General features: G+C 42.3%; 1 protein-coding gene across 1 annotated transcript; it reads left to right on the top strand.

Moving 5' to 3' along the window:
* The first annotated feature begins 1,939 nt into the window (after positions 1 to 1,939).
* On the top strand, positions 1,940 to 23,616 carry LOC138949410 (zinc finger protein 420-like). Its single transcript, XM_070321236.1, has 4 exons — positions 1,940 to 2,244; positions 14,866 to 15,255; positions 17,446 to 17,592; positions 20,384 to 23,616. The coding sequence occupies exons 2-4, from the start codon at positions 15,144 to 15,146 to the stop codon at positions 22,531 to 22,533; spliced, it is 2,409 nt and encodes an 802-aa protein (XP_070177337.1). The 5' UTR covers positions 1,940 to 2,244; positions 14,866 to 15,143; the 3' UTR covers positions 22,534 to 23,616.
* Positions 23,617 to 24,232: the final 616 nt, after the last annotated feature.

Below are 24,232 nucleotides of genomic sequence, written 5' to 3' on the forward strand. Positions count from 1 at the left end.
CTTGTATAGAATATTGTCAATGTTTGTAAAGATTTTAGTCAAGCAGTATTTAAGAAATATTAAGTCCTTTGTACTGGAAACTTGCATTCTCCCAGTAAGGTAATATATTGTACTACGTTGCAAGCCCCTGGAGCAATTTTTTGATTAGTGCTTTTGTGAACAAGAAACAATTAACAAGTGGCTCTATCCCATCCCCCCCCCCCCCACCCCCCCCCCTCTCTTTCCCCGTCGCGATATAACCTTCGTGGTTGAAAACGACGTTAACCATCAAATAAAGAAAGTTTGTACTGGAAACTTGCATTCTCCCAGTAAGGTAATATATTGTACTACGTTGCAAGCCCCTGGAGCAATTTTTTTATTAGTGCTTTTGTGAACAAGAAACAATTAACAAATGGCTCTATCCCCTATCTCCCCCTTTCCCCGTCGCGATATAACCTTCGTGGTTGAAAAGGACGTTAAACACCAACTAAAGAAAGAAAAGAAAAACCTTATGTGCTCAGCGTGTGGTGCTGAATTGATTTAATTGAATGATTTGAATGAGCATGTACAAATGTGCTAGATTTCTGCAATGTAATTGTCATCTAAATGGTCACTGGAGAGAAGCTGCTTCAGTGTTATTTGCATTATGCAATGTACATCAAATAACCATTCTAAATGCATACAACATGTGTAATGGAGTAAGCGAGATTTATTAGGAACCAATCTCCTGGCACCTGAGAGAATAGCAAGCATTGAAATGAACAAGCGACTTTAATCCTTGTAAAAAAAAATGATTTTGATGCAATGTACAGTCAGTCTTTTTTTTAAGTGGGTATAGTGGGGAAATGTCAAATGGGTGTGATTTCCTTTGATACGGGTGGATGAGCGAAGCTGTCGCGATATAACCTTGAACGGTTGAAAACGACGTTAAACACCAAATAAAGAAAGAAAGAAAGTGGATGAGCGAAGCATGTCAGAGGCAGCTCAAAGGTTGTTGTCTATATCCCCCCCCTCTCCCCCCACCACCACACCGGTTGTCTGATTTATTAATGAGATCTTCTGGTCGCTTTATTTTTGTGGTTACCAAGATTCTGATAGGCAAAGTGGATGTGGGAAGATAGAGAAAGGAATAAAGATCGCCATGCCAGTGGCTGCTGATGTCGTGTAGTATTTTTGGATTGGATGGAGAGAAAGACTTGTCTGTCATTGTGTTTGTTTGTGTGTCCACGGTGATAGTCACATGAACAGGTCACCAAAGTATCTAATGACGTTATTTTTTCAACCTGCTACATGTCTCTGCATTCACAGAGCTGCCAACTGCTACGCCAAGCTAAAGATTGCTATGCTGAAACAAATAATCACAAACATGGAACAGTTCCCTCTTCTTTGTCAGTCCTGGTACACATTTCTGCTTTCCACACAATGTAGTGGTCACAAAATCAGTCATTTAACATCGTCTGCACTGAAAAGTGTCACTGCAGATGCTCTCTAATGGGCATTTTATGTTCCGGCATAATTCTCATGAGACTTTAAAAAAAATGTCTGATCTTGTGCAAGAGGTCATAAATGCGGATGTGGGAATACATTTGTTAAAACACTATTTGCTACTCAGAAAATTCAAAAAAAATCCTATATTGCTCCTCTTGAGGTTTCATAAGAGTTGGCGGCAGGTCTGTGTAAATGACAAACTCTCTCTCTCTCTCTCTCTCTCTCTCTCTCTCTCTCTCTCTCTCTCTCTCTCTCTCTCTCTCTCTCTCTCTCTCTCTCTCTCTCTCTACCCCCCTACCCTCCCATGCAAGTCGGGGTTGAAGGGTACATGTGCTCGGATCTTGTAAAATAGAGAGCTACGGTTGGTTGTGAGCGTACACTAATTACTATTTTGGGTGGACTTTTCTTTGAAATTTGATGTTGACGTCAATATTAGTTTGTACTTTCGAATTAGCATATCTTTTGATCTCGACTGAGCCACGATCATTTCGTGACCTCACAGCTCTCAGTTTTAAAGCATTGCCGGCTGAGCTGGGTTTTATTGTACTTTTCTGGTGCCTATCCTTTCTTTTTTGGCAGTTCAGGCAAAAAGACGTAAGGGAAATCACTCCGTTTGACTACTGCTGCCATTTGTCACGTGAGCAAACGCCATACGCTGACATGAAGAGCAAGTGGATTGTTTGTGCTATCACTGTGTACTCAAGCTACCAATGACTTCTTTTACAGTCGGTGTTATAAGTAGAGGTCACACGCCGAATCTCAGTGGATTTGAAACAGGTAATCTTGAAGTGAACTTTAGCGTTGTGTTTTCATTACTTACACTGTGTTACAGCTATCGAGAGAGCGTTAGCCAAAACTTGCTTGAACAGACTGAATATTTCTCCGCCTAGTTCAAGCGTTTCAATTATCTTGAGTGAGAGATTCTTGTCAAGATCTTGCAACTGAAGCAGATTTGTGATGTAGTCTAATTCGATCAATTTTACCCAAAATTCGATGTATTCGAAATCGCACCAAGCGGTTACGTCCCATTCCAATGAATAAGAAAAGAAATATTTTGCGTTGAAAGTCAAAATACCATTTTTGATCACAAATTAGAATCGAAGAGGGAAATACATGGTCCACAGTACGATCAGCAGCACTTTGGATGGTAGGGGAATAGTGCACCTTCGATAGTACTGATGAGCGACCTTGTGTACCTTACATTCATGGGGCCAAATTTGTCCAACCAATTTGTTTTATTTAACTTAGATATTTGATTCATCTTAAAATGTTTTCCTTCTTACTCAAGGGACGTAACCACTCAGTACACACGTTTTCGAAGAATTCGATTTTGGGGGTGAAATCTTATAAATTTTACCACCAATTTTCTTCACATGCAAGAAACTGACATGCTTTTCGTCCATAAATAATTTCACTTCTTAATTTTACCAGGAAACTTCTTCTTCTTCTTCTTCTTCTTCTTCTACGTTCCCGGACCAGGAAACAACATTTCAGTCTTGAGTATATGCAGGGATGCAAACAAAAAAAAAGAGGAAAAGTGGTGGGGGTCTGGGGGCTGTGGAAGGCCCCCATTGGGGTCCAGGGGCAACGCCCTGGCGGGGGTTCAGGGGGCAGCGCCCCCTGAAGCTGAAGCATTATGAACAAATTAATGACCAAAAGCATGCATAAACGGCAAAAAAACCTTATATTCATAGTGTCTAAAATAATGTACAATACTTACTGTTTTACTAAATTTACTGTAGAAAAATTACTGCTTATAGACTATAGAGTGTAGTACCACTAATATTTTTACCAAATGAACAGTCATTAGACTAGAGTGTTCTGTCTTCTGATCATTGAAAATATGGACAATCATATACTTGTACAAAGCAGCCACATGACATTACTTGGAGAGAGAGGGACAGGGAGACAGAGATATGTTGACTCACTCTGTCTGCAAGCTGTATCAATCCATGGCACTGACAAGATGACATTGGCAAGTCACAAAGTCTGTAATGGCAACTGTAAAAATCCCTTTGCTTTGGATCATGATGTATTTGAAACTTTAAAACTTTGTCTCTGACAGACAATTAAACAAGAAATTCCTCTGATAGGAAAAACACCCCCGTCAAAGGGAAATAACCTTCTCAGTTGGTGGCAGTGAGAATGGTTATTTCCCTTTGACCAACGGGGGTGTCCGTCTATAAGTCGTTGTATAATTTTAATCCACCAATAACTCCCTAACCGTGTGTTTGACTGGTCCCAATTTTTGTAAGGACCGTCTCAGGAATGTATAGAACCTGTTCACCAAGTTTGGTGACGATCGGTCCGTTCATTCTTGAGATCTACTTGCGAACACAAACACACAAATACCGCCACAAACACACAAACACATCGAGTGAAACCTATACACACCCCTATACCAGGGGTGTAAAAAATGGTTGTGTCTTAGCAGTCATAGTCTCAAATCCCTGGCACACAATGCAGATCTTATATCCTTACTGTCACTGAAGCCACAAAACACCTTCTCTAAACTCTTAGCACAAATGAGCTTGAAGGCATCTGGACTTATTGTCTGTGAAAAATCTAAACATTGTCACTCAACACCTTGCACATAAAGAAGGCTTGTCACTCAACACCTGGCACAAAATGAAGACAAGATCCTTAATCTTATTGTCTTTGAAGAAGCCAAAAATTCTCACTCAATCTCTGGCATAAAATAAAAACATCTGGATTTTGTCATAGAAAATTTTTAAAAATAGTCTCTTAACCTTGTCACACAATGAAAACATTCTTACTGTCTATGCTGTGAGTATTGATTAAGCATTGCAAGTGATAATGTGTGTGTCCACAATTAGTTATTAGTCGAATGTGTTCTTCAATGGCCACAAAGCCGCGGCTGCAATACACCACTGGTTTCGAACACGCCACACAAAATGCGTTTCCTGCTTTTTCAATTTTGCGGATGACATCGCCTGCTCTTTGCTCGTTGACGTTTCTGTCCAACCACTCCCATTTCCACTCGTTCTTTGCGTTTTCCTTGATTTTCTTTTCAAACCCGCGTTCAACGAACTTCATGCACGAAGCCATTTTTCGGGAAGGCACAAGTTAACGCGCCCGCGCTCACGTGTTTGGAAATGACAAACGGTTTACAGCTTCGCCCGTTTAAGAATACGGCTTTCGGATTCGCCCGCTTGAGAATAAACACCGAGAGGCATGCTCGGTTTACATTTTTCCTCTTCTTTTTTTTCGGCGATTGTGCATGAAAAACGGCGATTTCAAAAAGTAAAAACGGCGATTTTTTCGGCGTTTGGCGGCTATTTTGCATCCCTGATATGTCGAGGGGGAAATATGTACACAGCCACAGGCGAAAGATGAAATCGTGACACTGGCTTTAAATTCCAGTCGCATGGGTGAGAGCCGAAAATGTTGACAGGACTGAACATTTTGGAAGGCCGGGGTCCAGGGGCAGCCAAGGCTCCGGCGGGGTGCAGGGCAGCGCCCTTGCTGGGGCGTCCAGGAGGGGGGGGGGGGGGGGGCAGCGTCCCCCGGCTGAAAATGAGTTTTAGCATTTTAGGGAGGGTTTAGGTGGCCTCTCCTGACTTTAAATTTGAGAACAAACAAGCTTTTTGGAGGTGCATAATATGTACATCTTGTAAACTTGAAGGTCGAGAGTTCGAATCTTCGCCGGGGCGTTTATTTTTTTCCCTTGATCTCTCTTGAAGATAAAATATGATCAGTCTTGAGAGAGCAAACCGGATGTTACCACTGCAAAATTCAAGCGTTGACTGAAGCTCTCAAGGTCATACACGCCATATAGGTGGGGTTTCGGGTAGCGTTTGCTGTACAGAATTCTGTACATGATTGTATCCCTATTTTTCAACCTCGTAGCCCCGGAAAGTCATAAATAGACCACAGCTTTAATCCAACGGTCTTGATCTATGTTGACGAATGGGTATCTATGAAAACTAAATAGATCAATCAATCAATATGAGGCTTATATCGCGCATATTCCGTGGGTACAGTTCTAGGCGCTCTGCAATGATGCCGTGTGAGATGGAATTTTATATAAGGCCAGTAGATTGCAGCCATCTCGGCGCATATTTACCTTTCACGGCCTATTATTCCAAGCCACACGGGTATAGGTAGACAATTATTAACTGTGCCTAAGCAATTTTGCCAGGAAAGACCCTTTTGTCAATCGTGGGATCTTTAACGTGCACACCCAATGTAGTGTACACGGGGGGAGGGTTCGGACACCGAAGAGAGTCTGCACACAAAGTTGACTCTGTGAAATAAATTTCCGCCGAACCTGGGATCGAACTCACGCTGACAGCAGCCAACTGAATACAAATCCAGCGCACTACCAACTGAGCTATATCCCCGCCCACTTAGATAATGATGAAGACCAGAAGTCTCAACACTTGCAAGGAGAAGGTGATGCAAACCGCTCGCTGATTAAAATTTATTTAATTATTTGGCATAGTTTCAGAGCTGTTTTGAGCAAATTATTGCAGGTGTTTCTAAATTACAGTATAGTGTCAGTGAATGTCCCTTGAGTTTTTGAAGGTCCAAATCGTCAGAAAACTCACCAAAATGGCGGCTTAGACTATATATCTTTAAGATTATGGCAGGTTTTACAGTATTGCATGGCTGACATAGCAAAAGCGTTTGTTGGCTAATATATTGTTTACTAATATTTTTATTTTTAATTTTTTTTAATTTTTATTTTTAAAATTCTTTTATATACACATAAACACAACATAACATACAGCATACACAGAGTTTATCAACTTAAGGTATGACTGTCTTAGCGCATACACACGCACATACCTAGACAAGACACAGACATAGACAGTAGGGTGGGTTGTTGAAAAGACAGGGGACATGGAAGGGGGGGTAACTGAGGTTGGGGGGGGGGGGGGGGGGTTTAGGTGGGGACGGTGATCACACTTTAGCCTCCAAGTATACATGGGGTTTAATTATCGGCATAAAAGTACTGTATAACATGTTATGAATAAATGGGTCAGGGGGTATCACATTCAAAAATGTTCATACAAAGTCAATCAATACAATTATCCTATGGCATCAATTAAAAAAGTGTCTATATAAACAATATAATCCTTTGCAAATTTACCATAATAATTATTTACACTAGCATTATACTTTTCGATCAAAAACCTTTGTTTAACAATTTTCAAAAAAACATTTAGTGTTGGGACTGTCTTATTTAATTTGGCTCCAAATATACTTTGTTTGGCAAGGAGAATAAACAAATCAAAAACAGCATCCGTATGAAAGTTGTCTAAATACCCTAAAATGACAAGCTCTTTTGACAAATTCAAATTGCTGCAATGCATAACCATTCTGTGAAATCAGACCAAAAAAGCTTAACTCTTGTGCACTCCCAAAACTTAATGTTCTAAGGTTTCCTCTTCCTGTGTACAAAAGCTACATAGTGATGTGTTAGAAATTTTCATCAAAAATAACAGGTGTTGAGTGGGAAAAATTCTATGTAGTATTCTATATTCGAACCACCTCAGGTATGTGTCTTGTGTAGTTCGCCTTATTGTCAAAAACACCTTTCTAACATTCACATCAAAATTCAATAAATTAGACCATTTTTCCATGCACTGTAGATTGCCATCATTTTTCACAAGATGGGTATATATGTTTTACTCCTCCTTTACTGGCTTTAGCTATTTGTTTCCATACAATATCATCACCAATATGAAAAACATTGTTTAAAACTGCATCCAACTTTAATCTTTTAATTCTTAACTGAGCGCATAATGCCCTTGAAAAAAACAAAATTCAGTTGTAAATTTGGATGTTTCAATTTAAAATCGTTATAAATATGACAATTACCCATCGGCTCTCATCAAGTGACCGACTGTAATAATTCTGTTTTCCATCCAATTCCTGTTAAAAATAACCTTTTTATCTATGCAAATATGTACATTATAATACAGACGCTCTGAAGCAAAATCACTCAAGGAGATGGGGACGCATTTGCATGCAAAATGCTTATAATGTTTGAAAACATCTCTCCAGAAAGGATTCTGAACTCTTTGCATCAATATGTTTCCAAACTCACCTCCTCTCTTGTGAATGTTATGCACAAGTGGACACAGAGCTTGTAGAAGTTTAGTTACTTTTCCTTCACTACAAAGGACTCGCTGTAACCATGATATCTTCAGAGCTGACAAAAAGCATTTCAAATCCACAATATATTGTTTACTAATTTTAAAAAAAAAATGTTCGTTTATATATTACGTTTATATATTTCCCCCCGGGAGGGGAGCATTAGTGAGTAGTTTAAAAACACATACATATAGCCCTCATTTTGATTATAGTTATACTATGCAGGAAATTGATTCAAATGATGCAAATCGGCAATCATCTCCAAAAGGGGGGTATACATTATGCACGCAGCGAACCGTCAACAAAACTAATAGGTGGATGCCAGGGGGTGGATGGGGGGTTTGCAGAACTGAAAATCGCTGAACTTGCTTGCTGGCCGCTGCGCTGCTACTAATGACTTCGGTCCTCGCTCTCTCTCGGACTCCCTTATCTGTTACCATTGTTTCATTCCAGACTGCTCTCCTTCACTCATCACCTCCCCCCTGCCCTCCAACCCTCTTCCATTCCCCGCATTCGTTCCCACGGGACTCTGCTATCACTTCCTCCTGCATTACCTCTACTGACACCTCCTCCCCCCCCCTCCTTTAGCTGCATATCTGTCTCGTTTAAATAGAGTTTATGGTCGCTGACCGCTCCCTCTAAACTCACACTTAAACTACTCACTAATGCTCCCCCCCCCCCCCCCCCCCTAGCTGCAATTGTAGAACACTAGGCAACTGTCACTGCCTAATACACACACGCATACAGACACTGTCACACGCGCGCGCGCAGACACACACACACACCCACTCGCACGCATGCACGCACGCACACACACACACACACACACACACACACACACACACACACACTCACGCTTCCGTACCAACATACGTAGCCAAAAGGTTTATTTGATTTGGGCCAAGTAACGAGGGCAGTTTACCGTCTTCAGAGAAAAATACCATCTGACAATGACCATGAAAGATAACATTGTACAGAGATAAATCCCAAATAGGAAGTAATTAACACTCGTTATTCCGCCCAATTCAAGAAGTGGTAATATTTAGTTAGGATTGTTATGTTGTAATAGTTGAAGGTGTTTTGCGGACTATATGCAATCTATACGAGTCAATCACCTTGGGCGGCAGCTGATCTAAGTAACCTAAGTAAGCAGTGCTTTTCCAGTCCCCCATCACCTTGACGATTTCACCCGGCACGCCACAACTCAACGCCCCCGCGGCGCCGCCCCGCCAGAAACTGTGACTAGAGAAAATCCCCTCCAGCAACAGCAGCAGTTACACGCAGTTTCTTATTGAAATCAGATCCTTTGATCGGAAAAAACCTGCGCCTTGGGGCCCATCGGTCCCAAAACATGAAACATATCAGTCACTGCGGACACTGGGCATAAAGGATGTGAAGGAATTGCAGGAAGCTTTAGTTTCCACGGAGCGTTCTTTACGCTGAATTGTCTTACTCCATTGAAAAGTTATTGACACACTGTCCGTCTCCAAAATCACCACGCGATCTCGTGTAAGCTGCTTATCGGGATCAAGATTCCCGTTGTCCTGGAACAAGTTCGATTTTTTGGAGAACTCCACAAAGAAAAAACACCAAACACGCCGCCCAAAAACACAATGTCTTGTTTACAATGTTTACATAAACATTATTCACATCCTTCATCTGGAAAGAAGGAACACAAGGGCTTGGTCAGACATATGATCACACAGGTTCACGTTGGGGGGTCTCCCCCGGTGCCAGAAAGTCAACAGCCGCACTAACTCTTCGCGCCGCCTAGGCTCGTGAAGACGTGAAATAGTGTCAGCCATAATGTTTACACAACCGGCCACATGCACCGCCGCAATGCTACAGTTTACTTTAGCACATTCCCATGCCATTTTCCGAAGTAAGCTGTTGACATACTTATTAGTAGATCTGCCTTTATTGATAATTGATTTTGTCACAGTGCTATCAGTATGCACAATCACTTCTTGTCCGCACCACATCGGTGCCCATCGTGTCACAGCTTGTAACACAGCACATACTTCTTTAAAGTTTATGTGTAAATTGTTCGCTGCCGGCATGTCTTTTTTAAAATAGGTGTACTGCCAGTCGCCCTGCCAAAAGGCACCTGCTGCAATATTACATGCGTCCACATGGACATGCTGTTTTGCATTGTGGAAATAATACACTGTTCCATTAAATACATGCATAAAAGAAAGCCACCATTGCACATCTTTCTGGAATTCGCTAGAAAGCTTTGCTTTGTGCCGCTGCTGCTGAAGGGGTTTTATTGTGTCCAGTATCCGCCGCAGAAAGAATTTTCCTCCTCTGACAGCTTGACAGGCCCAATTAAGAGAACCCGCGATGCTTTGAAGCTGAGTTTTTGTCGCGCGCTTCTTTCCTTGAAATTGCAGTAGTCGCCGCCGCAGTTGCTGCAGTTTGTCACTTCCAAGTGACAGAGTGTTGTTCCGCGTGTCGATGTCGACTCCAAGAAATGTGATACGTTGGGTGGGCCCCACCACCTTCTTCCAGCTAATGTTGAAGCCTAGTTCCCTCAATAATCTAATCAAAGAAAATAACATGTCGTTGCACTCCTCTTTTGTTGCTGCTACTAAAAGAAAATCATCTATGTATGCTAACACACCAGGCATGCCTCTCCTGGCCATGCACCTGCGAATTGACTGTGAAAGTCTATGAAAATGTGACGGTCCTACATTGCTACCAAATGGAAGCCGACTGTCAAACAAATAAGTCGGTATCTTTTCACCTTTGAAATGCCACTTGAGTCCCGTTACACAATAATCATCCGGACTGATACACACTGAGCGATATGCGGACTGCAAGTCGACTTTAGCACACCAATAATCTGTCTTCGCTAAGGCGCACGCATCAGAGACTGTTTGAAACTTCACTGACTCAGGGATGGAGTAATCGTTCATTGCCCTACCTGTTGGTTTGCTGGCATCATGTATTAGCCTAACGCTACCATCTTCTTTGGGGATCGCGGCTAGTGCGCTTACGACCGTTGGCTTCTTACTTGCCACTATATAATTTCCTTTTGCTATTTGATCTAACAGTTCTTGTTCTACCACGTCGCGATGATCGTACGCTGATTTATGATTGCTTTGTTCTGCTGCTAACACACATGTTTTATGTTTTTCTGTTACCCGAAAACCGTGCTGTATACCGTCTAACAAAAATTCTCTGTCACAATCGCCCTCTAGCACTGAGTGCCACATTTGAGATTTTGCACTAATAGATGCATGATTTCCCAAAAACGCACAGTCATGAGGATCTAATTGAGGGAACGGGCTGGAATAGGTGGGGCCTACCGTTGTGTTGTCAGTTCGCTGCGCTGTATCCTAGGCACTGGTGTTTGCTGTCCCCTGGTGGTCTTTGCCGGGGTGCTCCTTTCCACACGTGTCACACACGTGTTCGAACCTGCAGCGGGACCCGTAGAGGCATGTGCCTTTGTTTGTGTACTGCAGGCACACCTCCTTCCCACTGGGTCCCACAGGTCGTCGAATACCGCCGCTTCCCGTCGTGGCCTTGCCGCTTTTGTTGCCAGGAACTTGTTGGGCACGCTCACGGAGAATCACTGTGGACAGGTGGGGGTTGGGGGTTCCCCAAGCAAACCCGCTGGTAGACTGGCGCTTCCTGTACTCGTCATCGTAAAGGAGCACCGACTGCCAGGAGAATCTTTCGCCGAGCTCGCCCACCATCTCTGTATAACAGAGGTAAGCTTCGTGGTCGAAGTCCACGGTGTTCATGAGTTTTGCCATTATTTTAGCATTTGCCACGATCCAGTGGCAGGGGGATACTTTCTCCAACTTTGGTTTGTTGGCCAGCTTGAGCGTGACACCTCCCCCGAGTGTCACCTCTTCCTCCACCGCCATAGAAGCCGGTACGAAGTCAACATTTCGTAAATAAGTCTCACCTGGTGAAGCAGACTGTATGGCCATGTTGCCAAGAAGACCCTGGAGCGGTGCCACTTGGTCGGCAGCACGCAACGGCCCTCCCCCGTACTTCTGTTGCAGGTCTGCCACTGCCGCTTTTAATTCCACTATGTGGCCTCGTTTTAACTTAAGGCTTTCCAGGTCCTTTTCTCCTGCATATTTCAAGGCACTGAGGCTTGTGAACTCCTCTTTTTCCAGAACCTCAATTACAGGTTGGGGCAGATTTTTTGCCCAAGAAGTAAAATTGAACTCCATAGTTTTGCAGAACTGAAAATCGCTGAACTTGCTTGCTGGCCGCTGCGCTGCTACTAATGACTTCGGTCCTCGCTCTCTCTCGCTCTCTCTCGGACTCCCTTATCTGTTACCATTGTTTCATTCCAGACTGCTCTCCTTCACTCATCACCTCCCCCCTGCCCTCCAACCCTCTTCCATTCCCCGCATTCGTTCCCACGGGACTCTGCTATCACTTCCTCCTGCATTACCTCTACTGACACCTCCTCCCCCCCCCCCTCCTTTTGCTGCATATCTGTCTCGTTTAAATAGAGTTTATGGTCGCTGACCGCTCCCTCTAAACTCACACATATATTTTTGGTTATTTGTGGTGGTTTGTATACGTTAAAAAAGAGACAGAAAACACACTAAGCTTTATTGAAATAAAAATTGACTTTACAAGAGCGTCATCGGTAAACTGTGCTATCATTCAATTTGCGACAGACATCATTTCCCGGATTTTTTGCCTGCTGTAAAAGGGCCGTGCAGAGTTAATGGAAAAATTTGTTCAAGCAATTCCATGGAAATGTGAGATGCCAGATGGACCGTGAAGTTATCGTGAGACCTGCCTTATACATAGCTCACGATTTAGTGGCAATGAAGCCTCCAATTTTGCAGAACCTGCCCCCGTAAGCATAATTAACAAGTCATTGAAGACTTTTGAAGTCTCAAAATGAATTGTATGAATGATTTCCGTGTTTTTTACATGGGGTTTAAGAACAGAAACATCATTAAAGCTGCCATTTTCAATCAAGGGAGGCAACTCTGTTGTGTAAATGATGTCCCTTGGTTTATCAAAAACATCAAGGAGAATTTTTTTATACATACGTACATTGTATAGTTTCATGAAGATCGGTCCATTGGTTTTTTTTCTGAACGGCTTTATACATAGAGGTTACATGCCGAGTCTCAGTGATTATTAAAAATAATGGTAGAAGTTCGCGAATCATGAAAAATTCGAGCTTCAGCGAGCTTTTTCATGACCGCGAACTGAGACCATTGTTTTTAGTAATCACTGAGACTCGGCATGTAACCTCTTTATTCCTCCTTTCTTCAGTTATTCAAAGAAAAGAAGAGCTTTTTTGCGAAAGTTTGATCGAATCCAATTCAGTCAACCTGCGCAAGCGATCGATTAATGCGCGGTTATATAGTTCCGTGCAAATCATTCCATTCTGTTTACACTTTTTGTCAGTTTCCCTGTTTTGGACTAAAATCAAGTACACAGTTATGCTGTTATTCTGCTGTGGCGGTAAAGGCAGATATTGTGTGTTCTGTTTATGTTTTGGTATTGCTTAGGATAATGTTCTTTCGTCAAATGGGACTAGCAGACGAACTTTTGCACCCGTGTTCCAACGTATGAAGTTCAGTTTTCCGGGGCAAAATAGTGTATGAAACCGATTTATGTTCTTTAAATTGATGAGATGTGTGCATTTGGTTGCGTGTGATCTGTTTATAAAATGAATTATTGTTGAAAACTGACCGTCGGATTGCAGTCTGTTGTCGAAGAAACTGAGTGAAAAGAAATTTGAAAGGGGAACTACTCTTGTCGCTAGACAAAGTATGAGAGTTACTTGCCTTGGGAATTTTCTTGTGTTGAACGTTTGTGCACGGCAGATCTAGATTCAGAAAACAACCGAACTCATGGATTTTATATGGAGATTCATGTGTTCAAGCCTGTGGTTGTTAATTTAAATGCGGTATGTTTGTATTGTTTGCTCCAGAGATGTATACTTTGTACATCAGAGCGTTCGTAACTTTTCAGTCGCAAAAGTAGTACCGACACAGAGCAGCTTCTCAACCCATTGCGCAATGGAGGATTCAGGCTGTTGCTGGCTCGTTATTTGTTTGGTTGCTGGGTGTTTATCAAAAAATAACTAGCTCTGCAAGTTTACGGAGGTAAAGAAGCAGAGTGGGGAATAAATGCACATACACAGTCACATACATCACCACCCTTGTCAAAATCCCCCGTCTATGTTCAAACATTTAGTCAAAACTTGACTCAGTGTTAAAAAGAAATCAGAGAATTACAGGCCTTAGAACATAGCTTGTAAAACTGCAATACATGTACCTATTTGTTATCTGTACCAGAGAGGTATATTTTGTCAACTTTTATTAACTTTTCAATCATTGGAAAGTATTGTCCCCCAAAACTCTGATATATCTACCCATGAGCTTGTGGCTGGTTGCTGTGTGAAGAACCTGTGGTTGCTAGGGAAATAATGCATAATACACAACCTTTCTACTTTACAGATGGGAAGTTAGTAGCAGAGGGGAGGGGGAATAATCATTAACTGTATTGAAAGACAGCTAGGCAATCAACTGAATGCAATTAGCATCCAAATTGACTAAAAGTAGCATTAAAATAGGTCCCATGAAGTTTGTATTGTTTGGCGATAAGTTGGACAGACCTATTTTATTCCGGAACTAATAAGAAAATCACCGGCATGGTTGGCCTAGTGGTAAGGCGTCCGCCCCGTGATCGGGAGGTCGTGGGTTCGAACCCCAGCCGGGTCATACCTAAGACTTTAAAATTGGCAATCTAGTGGCTGCTCCGCCTGGCGTCTGGCATTATGGGGTTAGTGCTAGGACTGGTTGGTCCGGTGTCAGAATAATGTGACTGTGTGAGACATGAAGCCTGTGCTGCGACTTCTGTCTTGTGTGTGGCGCACATTATATGTCAAAGCAGCACCGCCCTGATATGGCCCTTTGTGGTCGGCTGGGCGTTAAGCAAACAAACAAACAAACAAATAAGAAAATCTGTGTGGTGTGCGGTTTTGGCAACCAGTTTAGATCAGAAGTCTTAAAATGGATTGAATGCTAACCCCTGCTGCCAGTTTGGTGTTTTTTCAAAGTGGGACCGGTCCATTGCTGTTGGTGTGAGATTTGAACCCTGCATTTTGCGATGCATGAATTTATTTTCTTTAAGCCGGCTTTCTACTGTTGTCCACACACTTTAGTGTGTGTGTGTGTGTGTGTGTGTGTGTGTGTGTGTGTGAGTGTGTGTGAGTGTGAGCGAAAGAGAAATCTTTTCTCTGCTTCTTTAAACTGCTGAACATTGTTGTTCCCACAGCAATGATTTGAACGCTGATCAACCATGAACCTACAACACCTTGGAGAGTGAGCTGCTATGATTGGCCAACACCTTGATCAGTGAGCTGCTATGATCGCCCAACACCTTAAAGAGTGAGCTGCTATGATCGGCCAACATCTTGATCAGTGAGCTGCTATGATCGGCCAACACCTTGATCAGTGAGCTGCTATGATCGCCCAACACCTTGGAGAGTGAGCTGCTATGATCGGCCAACACCTTGATCAGTGAACAGTCAGCACCTTGAACTGTCAGGAACCATGGCTTCTCCCAACAGCATGCAGGAAGGAGACTCAACTCTTCTCTCAGATGTCAAGATAGAGATTGATGTTGCAGAAGAGTGTTGGCACATCACTGAAACACGCCCCTATGGTAAGGTTCAATATTGCTATTTCATATGTTACGTGGATTTCCATTGGTCAATTGGGCAAAATTGAGCTCAGTGCAAAAGTGATATCGACGACATTTCCGTCGATATCAGTTTTGATATCGACGACCTCTTTATTGCTTCCCCACTTCAAAAACAAAAACACCTAAATTAAAAAAATAAAAAAAAATATGAAAATGTAATTATCCCAGAATTTAGTTGAGCAAGTGACTAAAGACTTTTTGAAAGAAAAAACATTTTGAAATACTGAAAAGTACAAGAAAAGCGTGAACAAAAAGAAATAATAATCAGAGGGAGGGATATGGAACAGCCAAAACGGAGACAAATACTTTTGTAATTTCTTTACAGTGGAGTCCGGGTACAACGAATCTCAAGGGAGATGCATTTTAGTTCGTTATATCAGTAATTCGCTGTAGAGTTTTCAACCCTGAATGGCCTTAAGACAAGTTTTCCCACTCACCTCAAATGATCGTCCCATCGATCTTTCCTTGGAGAGTACAATCTCTGTATGCTTTCAACAGCTTCATAATATAATCCATAGAGGCATAGTTCAAATGTTCACTTTACTGTCACAATTTTAGAAGTAAAATTTAAAAAGTCGTGTAAAAGCATGTACATGTACATTCTGATCAATCTCCGATTTCATGGTGTCCACCAGTTCTGGTGCATGTACTACCCTGGCCAAGTAACTGTCCTCTCAAGACATCAAAGAGACCGCCCCATAGGTTAAACTCCCCATAGGTTAAACTCGGTCACTGACCCGGGTGTAGGAAGCGTTTCCTCTCTCATATGAAAGGGGAACCACCTCTCATAGCTAAAACTGGGTCAATGACCCCTGGGAAGAAGGTCACTGAGTGTCTATAAACAAGGCCACCCAGCTATCACAATGGACCTGCCTTTGATCTCGCCTCACACGCAGATCGTTGTCGCCTTGTGCCTTTTACAGACAAAGCGGCTCTGGGGCGATGAAAACGTGTTTGTGCCCGATGTGTACTGCTGTGTACTGAGCACAGTCATAGCTTAGCAGCTGATTGGAATAGTGAAAACACAGCGGCGGTGGCTGTTCCGTGCACCTCTCGCTGTTTGTTCAGAGTTCGCTCATCACGGGATGTGCACTTGTGTTTGTGTATTTTTGTCTTTGGAGACAATTATTGACATCAGTTCGTTGTAGCCTTGTGACTTTTAGAGAGTTGAAAACAACGTTAAACACCAAATAAAGAAAAGAAAGAAACTTTTAGAGATGAAACGGCTCTGGGGCGATGAAAACGTGTTTGTTAAAAGAGGGGTTCGTTATGCAAATGAGTTCAAAACGTTCGATGTAGCCGGAAAGTAACAAGTAAGAAATAGAAGGCTGTCTGCCGGGAAATCAATGGCAGTTCGTTAAAAGCGGGATTTCTTTATAACCGGGTTTGTTATAGCTGGACTCCACTGTATATCTAACATTGACTGACTGTGTGATGATATCTTCTGCTATTGGTCTGTTTCGACAGTGATATCAAAATCTTGACCTCCGGTCTCGATTTTGATATCACTGTCTCAACAGACCATAGCAGAAGATATCATCATACAGTCCGTCAATATTGGGTATAAGATCAGGTGAATGAAACACCTAATGGGGAGGAAGGGGATGTTTTGGGGGAGTGGTGGTCAAATGACATTATTGGTGACGACCAGTCTTGAAAGCACTTCAATCCCGGACGCTACCGCCTGCTGGGTTGAGGGTGGATATTTTTTCGATCTCCCAGGTCAACTTATGTGCAGACCTGCTAGTGCCTTATCCCCCACACGCAAGCACAAGACCAAGTGCGCACTGAAAAGATGCTGTGGTCCATGTCATTGTCAGAGTTCGGTGGGTTAAAGAAACACGAAAATACCCAGTATGCTTCCCCTTGAAAGCGGCGTATGGCTGCCTAAATGGCTGGTAAAAACGGTCATACACGTAAAAACCCATTTGTCCAAAAAACATGAGTGAACGTGGGAGTTTTCACCAATGAACGAAGAAGAAGAAGAAAGCACTTCACACCTTTTGAAGGAAGGGTTTGGAGGGGGTAGTAGACAAAACGGTCTGGCTGACCAATATATTGTGGTTGCCAGCTTGGGTGGTGTGTTGGGGACTTGACACAGTTTAGACTCTATTGAGTGTTGCTTTTGAAATTGCCTGCTTCTGCTTTCAGGTATGTTGAATCAGCAAGCAGAATGCCATTGCCCAAAACAGGAACCAGGAGAAACATTTGATACAGTGCAGCCATTGGAAGGACAAGGTGCAGTCAGCACTCACAGTGATACCTGGCTGAAACAGGAGACAAGAGACCAGGACAGTGGTACTGTACCTCTATTTATATCTTTGTCGAATATAAGCCATGTAGGTCTTAACAGAGAGGGAATCTAACAACAGGGAAAGTCTCAGAAAAGTGGGTCTTTATGATGAGAGAGAGATGTGGGCGACCTGGACGTCTTCATGGTAAATTGTTCAAATTACCCAAAGCAGTTGATTTTGAAATGTTTAAGGAGGTTTCTTAAGCATCACTTTCTCCCCAGGCTAGAAAACTTGGGCAGCTCTGTTAAAAGGTGGACATAGGTTTCAGGGCCCAGCTGAAAACAAGATTTCTTGGTGGTTCGTTCGTTACTCTTGCCATCCTGATCACTTACATTAGCACCAGAGTGTGTGAAAGACTCCAAAAATGCAGATGAAACACACCAACCTCGGAGTCCGGAGTCATTTTGAGCAAACTTTGTCACTGTCTATTTTTCGATCAAATTGTTATTTAATCTCATGTTATTAAAAGATGTTCGAATTTGTTTTTGCAACAATGCTCATCAAGTGATTTTACAAACAACAAGAAATTCCTCAGAGGTAGGAAAAACACCCCCGTCCTTACCATTCTCACTGCCACCAACTGAGAAGGCATTTGTCCGGGGTGTATCTGCCGCTTCGCCGGGTAGCAAGTAGAGCCGAATACCCGGCTTGAGTGGCGCACTGTACGCCGGCTTCGAACCATGGACCCGTCAAGCTTAGGTCCCTTCCAGACTCGTGGAATGGGAACAGCACGAACATGATTCAGGGGCCATAATGCCATTCCTGATCATATCATGTCGAGTACCATACTTGTCGACGACGCCCTAGGTACCACATCACAAACAGAACTGTGCAATACACAGGTGTTTTCTACAGACACACTCAAACACACACACACACAGAGAAGCCGTATATATATATCTATATCTATTGTGTAAATATATAGAGATAGATGAGAGTGTATTTTTCGCGTGGCTATAAATTGATTCGACCTTTGCACTTTTACAGTGAGGATAATTTACGGGTCCAATTTACGTTCTGGACACTGCGGTGACCTTCTAAAAACAGTAACAGAACGCCGGGAATATCCGAAGATGCCCCCTCATACTATTGTGCACCATACGAAGGAAGGGAGGTAAACGCTGAAAACATGGAGAAGATAAGGAAGAGTTATGCCGTAGTTGATCCCCCCAAAAAACCAAAATCCACCAATAACTCCCTAACCGTGTGTTTGACTGGTCCCAATTTTTGTAAGGACCGTCTCAGGAATGTATAGAACCTGTTCACTGATCCCCCCAAAAAACCAAAATCCACCAATAACTCCCTAACCGTGTGTTTGACTGGTCCCAATTTTTGTAAGGACCGTCTCAGGAATGTATAGAAACTGTTCACCAAGTTTGGTGACGATCGGTCCGTTCATTCTTGAGATCTGCTTGCGAACACAAACAAACACACAAACAAACAAACAAACAAACAAACACATCGACCGAAACCTATACACACCCCTATACCGGGGGTGTAATAAAACCACTGTAATTTGGAAATTGTCTTAATTCGCTGAATAACAATGGGTTCTTTTATACGTTAGATCGGGAAAGACATCATACAGAGTTGTTCATAATCCCAAAAATACACTGAAGTCTTTTTCAAAAACTATGGTCTGTTTGAATGACTTTAAAGGCACAGTGCAGCTCACAGCCTTTGTTTTGCGTTTTTGTTGCAGCTGAGTGCATTTACAGTTCAAAAATCCTCATATGGTAGTAAAACAAACCCAAAACTACCCAACGATGACATCTGTGAAGCTCGACAGTTTCTTGTTCACGCGAGTGCATAAATTAACCTAGTTATTACGTGGTGTTTGGTCGAAGTTCGATTCAACTGAGTGATTCCGGCCTCCATTTTGTTTTACACAAACTCATGATGACGTCTGACATAGTTTGCTGGTGACGTGTCTTTTTGTGCATGATGTGGTGATCTACCTGATCTAAATTTAGATCCAAAAATAGGCCAAGACCAGCCGGGTCCGAGTACGAAATTAATTCATAAAAAAATCGCAGTTCTTGACTCTTTGGGTGCAAGTCAATGAAACTTGGTAGTTCTTCTAACGGATAGCTGCCTGAGGTATGACTAAAAGCCCCAGGGGCTCCGTGCACCTGGATTTGACAAGTTCAGTACCTTTAAGCAATTTTCAACATTGTAAATGGAGAAAACTTGACACTGAGCAATTACCGCTGTGCAGGGAAATCAGCAAGGTTTTATGTTTAGCTATGTGTCAAAGTGAGAGGATGTTTTTTTCTCGCACTAAAGCATGAAAAGACCAAAGTCAAAGTCAAAGAGTTTATTTACCAAATGCAAAGCACAGGATTTTGTTATGGTGTATGCATAAAACTTCACACTCCTTCCACACGCATATATCATAATAAATATGTACAGATAAAGTGTTCGGATGTAAAAAATATAAACTATCATTCAGTTTAAGTCACTGTTTTGACGGTTGAAAGTGAATCATGCTGTAAAAAACAAAAAAACATTTTTGAGGGTAGGTGTGGTCATGGACCAGTCACGTCATATCCAGATATTGTTCAGATTCCAAAAACACATTTTTGAGCAAAAGAAAGACTGATCTTCAAATACACGTATATTTCTGACCAAAAAACTGATGTTTAACACCTGGGCTATACCATTGAAAAAATATCCTTAACTTTTTGTGCTCAGTGTATGTTTAATCTTCAAAAGGAAACAGGAGAAAAAGTGTATGCTATTCACGGATCATAATCAGCACTCTTGTATGACTTGCTTTTGCTTTCATTTTCCAGTGCCAGTCAGAGAGGTTGTGGCCACAGACACAGCTACCATATCAACAGTGCTGACATTGGAAGGACAAGCTGCAGACAGCGCCCACGGTGATACCTGGCTGAAACAAGAGGAACGTTCAAGTACAGAGTGCGATACCTGGCTAAAACAACAGCAACATTCTAGCACTGAGGGTGATACCTGGCTGAAACAAGAGCAACATTCTAGTACTGAGTGTGATACCTGGCTGAAACAAGAGCAACATTCTAGTACTGAGTGTGATACCTGGCTGAAACAAGAGCGATATTCTAGTACTGGGTGTGAAACATGGTTGAAACAAGAGCAACATTCTAGTACTGAGTGTGATACCTGGCTGATACAAGAGAAACATTCAAGTATTGAGAGTAATGCTGGGCTCGAAGAGTCCGGTAATCTGAAGCCAAGCATGTTAAAATGCATAACAGAGAAAAAACTTGCCTGCGCAGAGAGTGGTGCTCAGCCTACAAAGTCTGGACATTTCAAGCAACACATTTTAACATATGCTGGAGAGAAAAAGTATGCTTGTACAGAGTGTGGTGCTAGGTTCAAACAGTCCAGTGCTCTGAAGTGCCACATGTTTACACATACAGGAGTGAAAAAGTATGCATGTACAGAGTGTGATGCCAGGTTCACAGACTCTAGTAATTTGAAGCAACACATGCTAATACATACAGGAGTGGAAAAGCATGCATGTACAGAGTGTGAAGCTAGATTCACCCTGTTTGGAAATTTAAAGCGACATATGTTAACACATACAGGTGTAAAAAAGCATGCATGTACAGAGTGTGATGCCAGGTTCACAGACTCTAGTAATTTGAAGCGACACAAGCTAATACATACAGGAGTGAAAAAGTATGCATGTTCAGAGTGTGATGCCAGGTTCACAGACTCTAGTAATTTAAAGAAACACATGTTAACACATACAGGAGTGAAAAAGCATGCATGTACAGAGTGTGCTGCCAGGTTCAAAGTCTCAAATACTTTGAAGCGACACATGCTTACACATACAGGAGTGAAACAGCATGCATGTACAGAGTGTGATGCCAGGTTCACAGACTCTAGTACTTTGAAGCGACACATGCTGATACATACAGGAGTGAAAAAGCATGCTTGTAAAGAGTGTGATGCTCGGTTCAAACGGTCAGGAACATTGAAGCGACATATGTTAACACATACAGGTGTAAAAAAGTATGCATGTACAGAGTGTGATGCCAGGTTCACAGACTCTTGTAATTTGAAGAAACACATGTTAACGCATACAGGAGTGAAAAAGCATGCATGTACAGAGTGTGATGCCAGGTTCACAGACTCTAGTACTTTGAAGCGACACATGCTGATACATACAGGAGTGAAAAAGCATGCTTGTAAAGAGTGTGATGCTCGGTTCAAACGGTCAGGAACATTGAAGCGACATATGTTAACACATACAGGTGTAAAAAAGTATGCATGTACAGAGTGTGATGCCAGGTTCACAGACTCTAGTAATTTGAAGCAACACATTCTAATACATACAGGAGTGAAAAAGCATGCATGTAGAGAGTGTGAAGCTAGATTCACCCAGTTTGGAAATTTAAAGCAACATATGTTAACACATACAGGTGTAAAAAAGCATGCATGTACAGAGTGTGATGCCAGGTTCACAGGCTCTAGTAATTTGAAGAAACACATGCTTACACATACAGGAGTGAAAAAGCATGCTTGTTCAGAGTGTGATGCTTGGTTCACACGGTCAGGAACATTGAAGCGACATATGTTAACACATACAGGTGTAAAAAAGCATGCATGTACAGAGTGTGATGCCAGGTTCACATACTCGAGTAATTTGAAGCAACACATGCTAACACATACAGGAGTGAAAAAGCATGCATGTACAGAGTGTGATGCCAGGTTCAAAGACTCTAGTAATTTGAAGCGACACATGCAAATACATACAGGAGTGAAAAAGCATGCATGTACAGAGTGTGATGCTCAGTTCACACAGTCAGGAAGTTTGAAGAAACACATGTTAACGCATACAGGAGTGAAAAAGTATGCATGTACAGAGTGTGAAGCTAGATTCACCCATTCTGGAACATTGAAGCAACATATGTTAACACATACAGGTGTAAAAAAAGCATGCATGTACAGAGTGTGATGCCAGGTTCACAGACTCTAGTAATTTGAAGCAACACATGCTAATACAGTGGTCGCCGGTTAATATGACCACTTTGGGACCGGGATGAAATGGTCATAATAAGCGGCTGGTCATATTAACCGATGTTAGAGAAAACGACTTGAAAAAATCGCAAAACAAAACATTTTCATTGTCATCTTCTGGAACCACTGAAAAAGACCATCTTCCACATTTTTGTCTTTTCCATGTCGAAGGCGCTTTCGTTGCGGTGAATCCTGCGTTGCGCACTCCTTCCTCACGCTGTCTTCATTCTTGAGAATGTTTGTCAAAAATCCTCTGTTGACGCCCAACTGTGCAGCACTCTCAAGCATACTACAGGATGGTAGAGCTTTAAATTTGTCAATAAATTCTAGCTTTTCCTCGGCTGTCCGATCTTGGCGTTTTCGTTTCGACATTGTTTCCGCTTGAATCAGACTGAAAGATTGGTTGGCTCGTGCTCTGTTTGCCAAAAAGAGAGAGAATAATGTTCGTGATCACTTTAGATTTATTCACGGGAAATAATGAAAAGATCGCACGCTTTTTTGCCTTTTTTATGACGCTCAGTCTCGGGGAAAAAAAGAGAGAGAATAATGATCGCGACATTAGAGATCACTGAGCACTGATCACTGATCACTTTTATTTAGTTTCATTCACGAAAAAGAAAGAAAATATCGCACGCCTTTTTCAAAAAATCGTATGTATTTTCCCCCCGAGTGATTTCAAACTGAAAAAGATGTGAACTTGTTGCCATTTTCTCGAAACAATGTGGCCATATTAAGCGGCGTTGTGGTCATATTAAGCGGCTTTTTCTAATACATAACAAAGAAGGACAATTCCGGACCGGGTAAAATTGGTCATAATACGCGGCTGGTCATATTAACCGCGGTCATATTAACCGGCGACCACTGTACATACCTGAGTGAAAAAGCATGCATGTACAGAGTGTGATGCCAGGTTCACAGACTCTAGTAATTTGAAGAAACACATGTTAACGCATACAGGAGTGAAAAAGCATGTATGTACAGAGTGTGATGCCAGGTTCACAGTCTCAAATAGTTTGAAGCAACACATGCTTACACATACAGGAGTGAAAAAGCATGCTTGTACAGAGTGTGATGCTCGGTTCACACGGTCAGGAACATTGAAGCGACATATGTTAACACATACAGGTGTAAAAAACCATGCATGTACAGAGTGTGATGCCAGGTTCAGAGACTCTTGTAATTTGAAGCAACACATGCTAATACATACAGGAGTGAAAAAGCATGCATGTACAGAGTGTGATGCCAGGTTCACATACTCAAGTAATTTGAAGCAACACATGCTAACACATACAGGAGTGAAAAAGCATGCATGTACAGAGTGTGAAGCTAGATTCACGAAGTCAAGTGCTTTGAAGCGGCACATGTTAACACACACCGAAGTGAAAAACATGCATGTACAGAGTGTGGTGCAAGGTTCACACTGTCTAGGCATTTAAAGCAACATATGTTAACCCACATAGGAGTCAAAAAGTATGTGTGTACAGTGTGAGCCAGGTTCACACTACCCCCCTCGAGTTAGGGAGAGTCCCATATTGGTTTGGACGAGAAAGAATTTACCCGATGCTCGCCAGCATGTCGTGATGCCAGGTTCACACTACCCCCCTCGAGTTAGGGAGAGTCCCATATTGGTTTGGACG

This window comes from Littorina saxatilis, linkage group LG15 (genome assembly GCF_037325665.1).
Source record: "Littorina saxatilis isolate snail1 linkage group LG15, US_GU_Lsax_2.0, whole genome shotgun sequence".
NCBI classification, from domain to species: domain Eukaryota; kingdom Metazoa; phylum Mollusca; class Gastropoda; order Littorinimorpha; family Littorinidae; genus Littorina; species Littorina saxatilis.